Here is a 14,053-nt window from a genome sequence, read left to right as displayed (position 1 = left end):
AGATCTCCCGCCTCAGGAATATATGGGAGCAAAAACAGTCCAATTTTACACATCAATCAGATGCAACTCAAAAAGGCCGAGACAGAAAACTGCTTTATACAATGTAGACAAGAGGTTCTTTCAGACATCCCAACACTGAAAATCATAACATATATTTATATACTTACACCCACGTGCTCACAAAGTTGGAGAGAGAGCAATCACAGACATGTCACATGATTTGTAATGGAGGGGAAACACATGGCAGCAGAATATTAGTCAAGCTCCCAGCTGTGAAATGGGTTTGAAAGAGTCATTCAGATCTTAAAGGTGGTGTTGAGGAGGAAGTGGCAGGAGAACTAAGATTGCTGAAAGGGATAGGACAATGACTGAGTCGCATCCCGGCTCTGATGTGCACAATTTGCCTCCCTCTTTCTATTCTGGGGATCAGGGCTTTCAGGACAGGTGTGCAAAGTACACAGAAACCTCTATCAATGCAGACACTTCTGAGAACTAGTCTAGGCTTTCTTTATATCTGTTTAAAAGCTTAATAATAGTAAATGCTACAAGCTCACAATTTCATCAGTGAAACTTAATAATAAGCTTGAAGTCCTGTGTTTTTGTGCTGAAAGATATCAGTAAGTTGCAAATGAGCTCTAATAAAATGTGTCAAGCTTACTACTGTGCTTTGTTGGGAAGATAGAAAAAAAATATGTGAACGTTTTTTTTTATTTATGTTACGTATGTGAAAGTAAAGTGCAAATGTAGAAATACAATTGAAAAGGTCAAATGAACAAGAAGATAAAAGCCAAACATGGTTTACTCTCCCAGAAAACAAAAGAATAGACTCTGGAAGCAGAATAAAGTCTAAACTGAACCTCTACCTCTGGGAAAAAGCAATAGTTATCCTCCTGTCTGAAGTGAAACTTCAATCACCATCTATTTAATCAGAGCCTGTTCAAGCTGGCGTTTTCCATTGTCTGGACAAGTAATCTGTCCTTGTGTCAGTGTCTACCCTTTATTCAGACCCAGACTAATGTCTCCCGCCACTTCACTCAACAGGATGTAGCACTTATCATCAGGACGATGACCCAGTCGTAGCAGTGTGTAGCTGAGGTGGGCCGGAGCAAGGAACGAAATAGGGTCAATTGGGCTGGGATAGAAAAGCTAAGGAGAGAAAATGGCATGCCTGAGTACAATGAATGCAGGCCCACCACGGTGTTCCCTTGAACACTTAGAAGACAAATGGTGCAGCAAGGCTAGTCAGCTACCCTTCTCTACATTGAATACCCACTTAGACTTCACTTTGATACTCTGAGTGGAGAAGAGGAGGCTTATTGCAAGGCAACGTTTTCATATAGCTCCTATGCTACTATGGCACCATTGCTAAAAACACATTAACCGATCAGAATAGCACCCAACGTGACTGTCAGATGAATCAAGGCAGTTACAATTCTGAAAACTATGGTAAGGAAAAGGAAAGAGATAAAGACAAATGTTACAATTGTGATAATATGCCTTGATTGAATAATATTAATCATCTTGTTACAATATAATAAGCCCTTAGGACTGAACTTTCATGTTGTGTAATTTTGCCCAGCGTAAAGACTTTTGCAGACATGCAAAAAACAAAACAAACAACAAACCAACAACAGAAGATCTCTCTTCACATCACACTGCAAAAATATCCGGGTAGAACCTGAGGAACATAAGAACCTACAAAGTTGACGAAGATCCTAATCTATGGAGGCTGAATGCCAGAGCTGACAACACCCAAAATATTTCCTGCTAACAATCTAGTTCCAGTCCCCACATTTATTATTATATGAATGATTTCGTTTGGATTTAATTTATTTCATGATGTCTGCTTTTGTATGACACCACATATTGATATTTTATTATATACAATTCAAAAACAAACTAAATGTTTTCATACTGAAAGAATAAAACTCATTGCCTATTCAGTCCACCGTTGGTGCTGCTGAGTGTATGTGTGGACAACCCCCCCTTCCTCCCCATGGACACAGTCGTACCCAGGCTCTCAAGTCAAGTACAGCAGGAAGGGTTCACTTGTTCACTTATTATTAATCTCTGGCTCTCTTCCACAGCATCTTTTGTCCTGTCTTCCTTCTCTCACCCAATTGGTCAACGCCAGATGGCCACCTCTCCCTGAGCCTGGTTCTGCTGGAGGTTTTTCCTGTTAAAAAGGGAGTTTTTCCTTCCCACTCTTGCCAAAACGCTTGCTCCTAGGGGGTCATATGATTGTTGGGTTTTCCTCTGTGTGTATTATTGTAGGGTCTACTTTACAATATGAAACGCCTTGCGACAACTGTTGCTGTGATTTGGTGCTGTATAAATAAAATTGAATTGAAAATTACACTTATGATGTGTGGCTCATTATCTCACAAAGAACTGTTGACGGTTATCTCGTGCTTAAAATAACAGTACAGAAGTCCATGCATTTGCATTTAGTTAAACTAGACTGGACTGCAGAGCAGTTTTTCATGACACATGCAACACTCTTGGTTTAAATGACAATGTTGGTCAGTATGTCTATTTGACAATCCAGCAATCCAGGAGCAATTTTGCTGCAACAAAAATGGCTTAAGTGTGAAGAGGAGACTGATTACTGTATTGTACGAAATGAAACGGACACTGAAAAATTGTGCCTTTGGGGATATAAAACGCAGGTGGAAAAAAGGTCAAAATAAAAAAATTGCTATATATATTGTTTCCAATACTCAGCACATTGCAAAAATATTTAAAACCATTCATGTTGTCTCTTGAGTTAAGTATTGTGATTATATTGTACCGTGGGGTCTCAACGGACTGCATTATGTCCACTACTGGTTTGTCTTGGATGACTTACTGGGAAGCTCTCACTGTACTTGGTAACAAGTGTCATCAACTCGTAAGGTAATTTTTCTCACACCTAACTGTTATACTGTGTGTCTGGTGTGGGTGCAGAGTCTATTTTTCTCACACACACACACACACACACACACACACACACACACACACACACACACACACACACACACACACACACACACACACACACACACACACACACACACACACACAGGGTAGAGGCACAACACCTACATCTCTACAAATGCCCGACTACAATAACCTTTTCTTTTATATAGCAATGGACCAATGAGCTCCCGTCTTGCACACATTAATTTCACAGTGTGCAAGGAGGGAAGGATGTGTGTCAGTGTGTCAATTATATGAAAAGGATGCGGCAGCAAACTATAGTGGGGAAAATTAATATTCTTTCAATGGTACCGTTAATTTAATACATAATGAATACTAATACTAACTGAATACTCAATGGAGAAAAAAAAAAAAAGATTGTCATACTGTTGTATATCACTGTAAATTCCAGCAATTATCATCTATCACCACATACTTAATAACAAGGCAATCTCAAATTTAAAAGCTGAACTATAAGGAACTGTACGACTGGCAGAATAAATATCTCACGAGAAAGCAGACTCTCATACTAGCTTCCTGCTTCTCAAACAGATTTTTATTCTTTCCCTTTCTTATGCCCTTCCTATACTTTTAGTATCTTTGCATGCAGGGTTGCATCTGTAGCAGTTCTTCTATTTGACATCTTAATAGTTCATTGCTTGTAGCCATGTAGGGAATGTTAAATAAAGCTCTGATGTGTAATTTGTCGCTCCACAAACATTCCTGCTCCCGGCCTACCCTGGGAGTTAATGCAACAGATTTGTCATACACAAGCTAGGCACAGCCAGAGGAGGAAGAAAAAAAACACCTATTCAATGTGAATTTCAATCTCCATAGGGCTCTATGCAAATGCATGCAAGCTGATGCTCCTGCTCTCTCAAAGTGCCAGAACAGACCAATGACGAAACCAGGCTGTCTATTATAGTGCAGGTAGAAGAGCTGGAGGAATATCAGAAGGAAATTGGGATAAGCTCACGTTCCAGGAATACAGAACTAGGCAAAGCTAAAAAACAAACTGAATGCAGATACCTGTAACAGGTAAAGAAGATTAAATTCGTTTTGATCATTTCCTCCAAAAAATCCCTCCCCTTTCCTTCCCTGTCTCATTGCTTTGCCCTTCAGCATAATGTGGATACACAGCCTCTCTGGGGCTTTTTAGGGAATTGATGGATAATCAGATGATTACACAGAAAATCTCCATTGAGGACAATCCTCCCTGACAAACAAAGAGAAAGCTCTTTAGTTAATAAATAGGCTGAGAGACAGAGAGAGAGAGAGAGAGATAGTGAGAGAGTCAGAGATAGTGAGAAAGACAGAGAGAGGGAGACCAAATCCTGTCCTGGGTTGGTAGAAAAACGCCAAATCTCTATCACGTATTCATTTCATCCAAACAGACCGCTTGTATGCATGCGTGTGTGTGTGTGTGTGTGTGTGTGTGTGTGTGTGTGTGTGTGTGTGTGTGCGTGTGTGTGTGTGTGTGTGTGCGCACGTGTGTGCAATGCCAGAAACATCACGACTTAGCTATGTCACCGAGTTTGCCTTTAGCTTTATCTTAAACTGAGCGTATCTAAATAAATTTCAAGCTCTAGGCATATTTATATAAGCCTTTCTGACAAAAATTGGCTGAAGTTTATTCTTCAGATTTTCTTATTTTTGAACTACTTTTTTTTTTTTTTTAAATTGAAAAGTTTGCAGTAAAAACACTCACCAACACAGAGAGGCAGGAAAGTAGAAGAGATGCCAAGTTGTCAGTTGGAGTAGTTTACAAACTAAACAAGCAAGAGTTTTTCAAATTCACACAAGGATTGAAAGCGCTCAGTGCCAGCAAAGGATGCTGAAAGCCCTATGTTGGTGATCTACTGTTAATATGCCATATGACTATAATGATCTGAGGTACATCAAAATCTTAGGTAAAAATATGAAAAATGTTTAATTAAGCAGTGAGGCTTCTTCTAAACAATATTTAAAGCCAAATAGCACAAATTTGGTTTTAAATGGGTAGCTAAACCCTGTACAAAGAAGAAGCAGAGATTCTATGTAATTGTGGCTTGGATTCTCAATGTTCACACTCCAGGGCATTCTAGTCTTCTTTTTAGACACATTTTTATTTTAGTTATATTGTTATTCAAGTTGCAGTTTTCTTGAAAAATGCACAAAGTTTTCCCTTTCTGATTTCTCAAGACAATATTAAGTTTCTGCTTAATCCAAGCTAAACAAGCAAGAGTTTCTTCCAACCTCTACCATCACAAGCCTTTCGAGGCCTTTGCACAAAAGCATCTAGACCGTAATATGCCTCATGGTACGGTATGGTACACTTCTCCTCAACCTTGGTGTGCAGCTTTCAAACAAACATGTTGTGTAACAAGGGGAGTAATTTTCATAATTTCAATGTCATCCAACAATTTTGCCATCTATCTCTCTTGTGCTAAAACATCACACGAACAATACAAACAGGTAGGAGTACCTTATCCACATAAAGTGTTTGATAATAACTGCACACGCAGCACCTCAAAGCCTGCACCTGCAGACCACTGATAATCAATCAACTAACATATCAGGTCTTTGCAACAGTACCACAACCCACAAACACCGTTTTATGTGCGGTAGTTTTATTTTTTGCCTTTACCTCTTTTGCTGGCATTAACAGTCTAGTATACAGAAGAGAACCCATCTATAGGACAAATGTTGAAATTATTCATCGTGCGTGTTTACTGGATTAGCTCAAAACTGTAAAATTTCAGGAAATCTGTGGCAAATGCGTTCCCAGGCCAGATCAAAAAGAAATGAGGTGGTTTGTATTATGCTTCAGCCAAGACAGGCCTTGGTGTGGCCTGATAGTAAAGCCACAGCTGTATGTTTGGCCTGGATGGAGCACAGTGGTTCTGATCTTGCACCCTAACGTCTACAGGAGAGCTACAGTGCTTGGCATAGTAATGACTGTAGATGCTGTTGCAGAGCTCGGACTGCCAAGCTAAATGGCTCTGCCAGCTTTAGTGTGAGCACTGAAAATGGGTCTCAACTGTTGAACGTGTTTCTGGCACCAGGAGTGCTTGTAGGTAAAAAGGGGGGGAAAAGAGAAAAAAAAAAGAAAACTGGCAACAAAAAGCAATTCGGTTAGGGATCAGACTGTCTGGCATAAGGCAAATATTTCCTTCTTAAGAGTTATGTTTGGAGAATTCTAGTTAAATAACTATTAATCTAGTAGCACTTTGATAAGAAAAACTTGTGTATGTAGACATATTTACAAAGGCACTGAGGGTGTGTTCATGGGGACATCCTGCTTCAAGGAAGTTTGGATAATACATTCATACGTTTGAAGGGTTATTAAATGTGTTTAAATAGGACAAGAAATTAGATTGCTGTGAAGTTATGGGGTGACAGTTGCTCTGCATTTTGCTGTGGCAACCACAAGATAAACAATGACAACAAACAGTAGTACACTATAAGGCATTATATAGTAATGGATTCCATATTTGTTTGTGTGGGATGGGAAACCTTGCAGATGGCCGTTGTATATTGGTCCACAAAAATTACTTCCCAGCAGTTTCCTTGAGAGCAGTTGACAGTGAACTGGTTCATTCAAATTAATGAGTTGGGTCGCTTTGAAAATACAAAAATGATACTGGATCTGTAGGCGGCTTGGAAGATTTTTGTAGAATTTTAACTCCAGTGCATAGTTCTCATATTCACTTCAAGCAACCAATGACTTAGCAGGCCAGTGTAATTACACCTTCTACAGTCATCACGTTATGCAAAATAGGAAAAAATAACATTCTGACAAAACTATAACTGGTAAAAGGAAGCCATAAAATACAGATTTTTTTTTGGGACATTATTCTGCAGACATAACATCTGACAAAGCACAGACGGCATTTAAAACAACTCTGCAAACTGCATATGTACCAAAGGCATAAACTGGATGCTTATTAAATTCTAAATGCAGTAGGTAACTTTTTTAAAAATGATTTGATTTTTGTCTTACTTGCTGTCACTATATCCTTGCAAGAGTACAAGAGTCAGATATTCTCTGAAAACAATCAGCTTCTGCTGGCACCTCCAAATTGTGGAAGGAGCTACTGTGCCTCCAGAAAAACAACTAGTCAGACCAAGAAAAATTGCAGCATGTGTACACACGGCACATCTTCCCTCTGCTGCACACGCTGTTGCTCATTTAAGCTGAAGTTCTCCAGCATTCAAATTCAGTCTAAACTTTAATGGTCCTTCATTTTCTCCCACTGAAGAAGACAGTGAATGCTAAAATGGGAGTTTTTGTATTGGAGATTGTCTTTATGAAATTCGTTTGGTATTTATTAACTGTGACAATTGTGGTTCTGCTCTCACAGCTAAATGTTCTTGTCATGAGTGCATTTACATTGGCAGTAATATTGACCAGACTTTCATTTGTTCAACAATTTGAATTACAATATGCTCAAAGGTTATTATAGAATTTTTTGCCCAATGATGCCACAAATGTCTGTCATGGGTTTAATCAGAAACATAACAACTGAGTGAGCAGGGCTGACATGGAGAGACTTTACTACGCATGGCTAAACTACGTCCACTAGCACAATGATTGGCCTAGCCATAAACACACATGCAGCCATGGTGGCTCATAAGGAACAATAATTTAGCCAACTGATGCATATTTATCTTGCCAAGATCCCATTTTCTACAGTAATGTCAGACTTCATTAACTCTGGGGTGGGTGAGCGACCAACTTTTTGAGTCTTTCAGAAAAACTGCAAAAGTGCATCGAGTGAAAACCAGCACCTAGTTTTTGTCCTTTTGTGGAGAAACACAGCTTCAAATACAGTCTGTCTAGGCCTGCTTTTTGTTGTCTGAGAACAGCCGCCTGCTGACATTTGTTAGCATTTTGACATTTGATAAAATGAACAACAGCCACATACTGTTGGCAAGTCGCTCTCAGATAAGTAACAAAATATCTGTTTACACTGCTGTGTTGACTCTACTGTAACAGCCTTACCTGCAATTATGGCTCATAATGCAAATTTGGTCTGATACGCACAGCTCAACAAGAGGGAATGAGGTAACAAATACTGTTTTTTAAGTGAAACGTCTGCTAAATTTGCAATTATGACTCATTAATCATTCTATTGCTGTTCTGTTGTGTAAATGTTCTCAAATCTTATCTGAGGAGCTCTGTGCTCATGGAAAGAGAAGGTTTCATCCGATCTTTAGACACTAACACTTGCTAGGGAAAACGTATAGATACATTTTAATCTTGTTCTCTTCTTATTTAGGTTCAGGCAAAAGACTAGATAACTGCTCTGTGCCCCTTGTCAAAGACCAAATGCAGTGTATTAGTGTTATAAAATTGAATTAAAATACAAACTGAAGCCAATAAGTGGTTAAAGAAAAGACTATCGGGTGGACAAGTATTAATTAATTATGACTTTCTGAAAATGCATTTATGTTGACAGATATGAGCTTCTTTCACTGGGGATAGTTTCAGTTTTACTCCCACTTGGAGGTCTGTTATGATTTTGCTTTCTAACTGTAAGATAAATTTCCCTTGAGAGAAAATATGTTCATCAAATGCAGCAACAATACAAATTTAAATATTTAATAGTGATTTATAAAACTACAGCCTGTATCGGATAATGTATGATACAAGCCAGAGTAACAGCCTCCATCTGTGTAAGACGCAGTAGTATCTCTTGAGAATAACATTTTAGACAGCTAGGTGCTGTCTTCTCAGTTTTTGCTGAAAGTTGGAAAGGAGACAATGATTTATAAGATTCAGGTCCCATTTGTCAATGCAAAATATCAATATAAATGAGGAATGTTTAACAGTAACTTCTGTCTTCACAGCATGTAACCACTCAAAGTAAACACTGATGCTGCATTTATAGGATAGTTTGTACACCCCACGCAGTATCGCTTAACAGTCTAATGACTTAAAACAGTGTCACGTAACTGCTTCATTTTCAAATTGAACACAAGCTTTGTCCACCTCCTTTATTTGTGGTTGCAGACTCCATGTTTTCCTGCATGTAGGATACTGTACAGCACTGCACACTTTTTTCCAGAGATGTTCTGTCGCTCTTTAGATAATTTTTTCCAGCTGTTCTTTGCTGGAGGGGTTGTTGCTCTACCTTCCTCTTTAAAAACACTCCAAAGGTGTTCTGTTGGATTCAAGTCAGGAAATGCACCAGCCAGGTCATAGTTTTACCTTTTTTCTTTTTCTCTGATTTTGGCAGTCTGCTGTATTATCATGCTGGAATATCATTCTTGTACCAGACTACTGGAGAGTGGGAGGCATGCTGTCAGAAAATATTTTGTCTTACATAAACACGCATTCATGGTGCAATCTATAAATGTCAACATGTCCCTATCATCACATTCCCACCTCTATGCTTCATTGTAGGAACCATGCACTCTAGAAGCCCTTGCAAGGTTAATGGCAAATATGTTGGACGTCATCTGAATTACACAAATTTATTTTAGTTTTATCTTGCATATGTGCCAAATGCCTAATATGTGAACAAGACTTTTTTCTTCTTCTTTTAAGTGGGGGTTATCATTATGGTCTATTCTTTGCACTGTTTAAGTCAGGGATTTCAAACTAAGTTTAAATTGTGGGCCAGACCGGTGAAAAAACTCTTTCTGTCATTGTAAGGACATTTAACTAAACAGGTCATCCATGAAATATCATAATATAAGAAAACAAAGTGCAGTTTCAACAATACATCTCCATTTTCTGCACAATACATGTGTAAAGCAAAAGGTTCTGGTACTTCATTTTGTCATTTCATTTAATTGCGTATCTATTGCAAAACTATTTGATGCAGTATGAGTGGCAATGGTGGAGGTCTTTAAAATCTGTAAAACTACAGTTAGAAAGTTCACAATCCATGCCCTCATTGCACTTTTTCCAAAGCCTTTCACTGGGTCATACTGGAGTCTTTGCTGAGCCCATTCTGGCCCCCAGGCCTTATTTTTGACAGCCATGGTCTAAGCCAGGGGTGTCAAACTCAAATACACAGTGGGCCAAAATACAAAACTGGATCAAAGTCATTAATATTCATTGGAAAAAAAAATCTTCCTCCAAATATAACAAGGAATCGTTTCTTATGCACTCAAACAAGTTTTGCTGAAAAACTGAATATGGAACAAACATAACTTAATACTAAACAATATATATAACTTATATAAACGTATATATAACTTAATATTGCAATTAAATAACACATCAGTGGAATTCATTTCTTAAATAAAAAATGTATTTGCAGCCTTCTGAATTAAATGTTATCATTTTATCATTTATAAAATTTTCCTCATATTCTCCCACCTGTCCAGAAAGCTCCTGTTTTCTGCCTTTCTTTTTGCCATTTTGGGATAGGTAGCATGGCAGTATTTGCATGGTTGCTATGACTATGGTCAACAGAGGAGAGGGTGCTAATGGGTCCTGTCATCATGACTGATGCACCAAAACACCAACAGAGCATTCTGGGAATTGTAGTATTAGCAGTACATGCAGGCCAGCTCTAATAGTAATTTTGTATGGCTTCATGGACCAAATTTAATTAGGCTGCGGTCCAAATTTGGCCTGCGGGCCAGAGTTTGACACCTATGGTCTAAGCTGTCACAGAAAATCAGATTTTCAATGATGACCCCTGTTTCAAGTCTGAAGCACTTGTCTGTCTCAGAAAGATTGTGACACACTGTCAATATCGTCATTTTAGCAGGGCAAACGCTAGAGCTCTGATTGGTAGTACTATGGCTTCTTCTATACCTCCTGATTACTGCAGCAAATATATTTCAGTTGATTTTTTGAGGGTCACCAATCTTCTTTTTATCCTTTTCCATCTTTCTGAAGTCTCACAATGATTTTTTTCAAGTTATCAAAGCAAGGCGCAAACACGTAACTATTCACATGGATTTTATGACCATGTTCATGCAATTCAACTGAGCGTTGAATTTAATTTCTCATTCATGTGTCAGTTTATTCACTTTTAGTGCACTGAGTTTCTGCTCTGATGGATGTGTTTTAAAGCATTTGCTTTTTTTTTTAAAAGAGGAAATACACTACTTTGAAATAATGCATTTATTGACAGATAATGCAATCACATGACACTTAAGTGATACTGCACAGGGCAGTACTCACTCAAGTCACAAACTGAACAAGATTAGGCTTGTGAAACTTGCCCCATCACCCAAATAATTCAAAATAGTTTCCTTGTTTTACACATATAAACTGATATATGGTGCATGTGGTATTATTGCTGAACCTACTATGCACTCATTTTTTATTAATATGTCAAATAAAGCATGAGCGCAAGCTTCTCTGATACTGCAATAGGAGTGACTGTCTTTTTTGTTTTAAAAAATAATAATTTCTCCAAATCAGATTCTTTACTCTAATTTAGCACTTGTCTGAAAAGTGTTAAAAAAATAAAAAGGCTATATTTATTTTTACATGTGAGCAAAAAGCATTCTGCTAAATTCTGGGCAGAAATCAGAAGAAACTATTTTTTCCTTTGTAGAGTAATTCTTATTCTGCTGCATTTGGCTGCTTTTCTCTTTTTTTGAGAACCAAAAAGATACCACCTTTTTGTGTGTCCTAGTTTATGACCTAGTTATCTTGAAATGTTGAAACATAAAGAAGGATTTCATTTAATTTTGGCAGTTTGTAGCATCTCCTTTAAAAGGCACTGGCATAATACTTGTCTTGCTCAGAAAGACTGGATATGCTAAGGTTACAAACACTGTTTCAACAAGAAGAGTTGAAAGTGCTGTGTTGTAGTAATACTCTGAATCCTGTCAAATGTTTCTGACCTCTCAAGATAGGTTAGTTAAAAAGTGAACTTCTGTAATCCTTGTAATATTGTAAAAAAAAAAAACCCCAAAAAAACCCACTGTCTACAAGGGCACAAATGAAAATAAAGCAACACAATAAAGCTCATGTCTCAAATTTGTGTTACTATGTAATAGTGGTTTAATAATGCACGGGTCAGCTACATTTGATGGCTTAATTGGTTTGAAATAATTAAAGTTAAGACTGTAATTTCAACATGAGTGATATGGACAGAGTGACAGTTTAAAATAAAAGCCTTATGACACGCTTTAATATCACATAATGGATATTATTTTAAACATTACTTAACTACATCCATCAATCAAAATGAGATGACAGATTTTCTCTACAGATGTGGGGGTTTTATTTTTATAGTGTTGAAAACTGAATTGTGAGAAAATAGCTGTCAATTCTAATCCATTAAAATTTGGGCTGTATGTTATAAATGAGATTCGTTGTCTTTGAGTGATCTCTTACACCGCTTGACCCTAGATTGATTCAGCACACGGCTCTGTGAAAGGGTTTTATTGTTGCAAGAGTTGACAGGCAAAGCAAATTATGCAGTCTTTACCTGCATTGACTTCCAGCAACCTCCTCTTCTTCTGCTGTCTCTCCCGCTTTTCACGCTCTGCCTTCTCCTTTGCTGCCCGCGCTCTCCTCTGTTTCTCCTCCATCTCCCTCTGCCTGAAGTTCTCTTTCAGTGCTTGCTGCAGGGCAGAGACAGAGAAAATGTGAGGGGAGGAGAAAAAAAAAGAGAAAACATGATGGACTGCTAAGTGGGGTTAATTACAATAGTGCTAAGCCTGTCAAAGAGGGAGGCAGCAGTCAAACCCTGATGAAATCTTTATCAGGCACCACTAAAGTCAGGTGAAGCTTCTTAGCTGCACTGTGATTCAAGTCTTCTGAGAAAAAAAAAAAAAAAAAAAACGAACTTCATATCACTGAATTCAGAGACTAGATTGATGAGATTGATGCATCAATGATCAAGGAATCAAGAGAAGATGATGATTACAAGCAATTCTGTTCTTTGACTTTGAGTTGTAGCAACGTAGAATTTGATTTTGCTTTACATTTTTTCCCCTATAATTTGTCTTTTTCATCACATACAGACAGCATTACCTTACTGCAGAGTGTAAAAACATTTTTGAAAGGTAAATTCTTCCAGTATTGTTTTAACATATACAGATTGAACTTTCAGCAGACATCTGGCCACTGTGGTATGCTCAAAATGAAAATACTTTATCTAGTCACGTCACAGCAGGCGAGTGTGATAGAAATGTAAACCAAACATAACACAATTCAACATTAACTGGCTGTACAACAGATACTGAGCAAAGCTTACAAGGGATTCTGTGCGGGTTGCAGTGTTAAATAAACATAAACAAAAACGGAAGTTTCTTTAAAAAAAGTGTTTATGGTTACACAAGAATAACCTGTTCATGTTAGTTTGTTATGGAATAACTGCAGCTACTTTCTTACATTGAGCAGGCATAAAAGTTAGAAAACATGTCAAAGAGTTTACAATGTTTTATTGTGACTAAAATAACAGTTTAACGTAGAGTGATGTATTTCTAATAACCTGGCTCTCCATTTATAGCTTTTTGGGGCTGTCTATAATCTGTTTTAAAACGTTTGGTAAAGTTGTGACTGAGTCTTTGGTAACAGCAATGAATCCATCTTAAGAAGAGCACATATTATCAGTAACCAGATTGCTAACTGGAGCATCAAATCTTTAGCAAAGAGGTTTACTATTTTTTTTTTTTGTTAAGTATACACGCTTAGTGATTTCAAGCTAATTCATTTGCAAGTTTAAGTGAACAACAAACACAAATATCTATGTTGATCAACCACATGGACATAGCAATAGTTTTAGTTTGTTTGCTGTACAGTACTTCTTGTACTCCAGAATATTTCTGCTCCTAAGTATTATATTTTTCTGTCCTAAGAGAATTTTATTGGAATTTGCAGGATCAAATATTATTCGCTGGAGGCCTTTAAACATGAATAACCTATGTACAGTACAGTTCATACAAGTAAACACTGGTGGTTGTTTAAAATCAATATTTGGTCTTGAGTCTTTCAGATGTCACTAAATGTTACTGACATTTAAACATGCTGATGTAGCCAAACTTCCAAACTTATGTCATTCATTTGAATCAGTCTCTCTAGGGAGAATCCGTCTATAAGGACATCTGGTATGCATCAACTATTGTAACTGCAGGCTCTGTAGTCCCTGTTGTTAAACTCCTCCAATTTTGTCAATAGCTCAATAACGCC

At 37.7% G+C, this 14,053-nt stretch overlaps 1 protein-coding gene across 10 annotated transcripts in view; it reads right to left on the bottom strand.

The window, feature by feature from the left end:
- The window catches only part of LOC113020887 (protein diaphanous homolog 3), a 175,155-nt gene that overhangs the window by 63,428 nt on the left and 97,674 nt on the right, over positions 1-14,053 (bottom strand). For all 10 annotated transcript variants that reach the window (XM_026165174.1, XM_026165235.1, XM_026165217.1 and 7 more), the window contains one exon: positions 12,348-12,483. In XM_026165174.1, coding sequence (XP_026020959.1) covers positions 12,348-12,483 — 136 coding nt within the window. The remainder of the gene's footprint in view (positions 1-12,347; positions 12,484-14,053) is intronic.

Source organism: Astatotilapia calliptera, chromosome 1 (assembly GCF_900246225.1).
Source record: "Astatotilapia calliptera chromosome 1, fAstCal1.2, whole genome shotgun sequence".
NCBI classification, from domain to species: Eukaryota; Metazoa; Chordata; class Actinopteri; order Cichliformes; family Cichlidae; genus Astatotilapia; species Astatotilapia calliptera.
The sequence above is the reverse complement of the archived record's forward strand: the minus strand, read 5'-3'. Positions and strand labels throughout refer to the sequence as shown.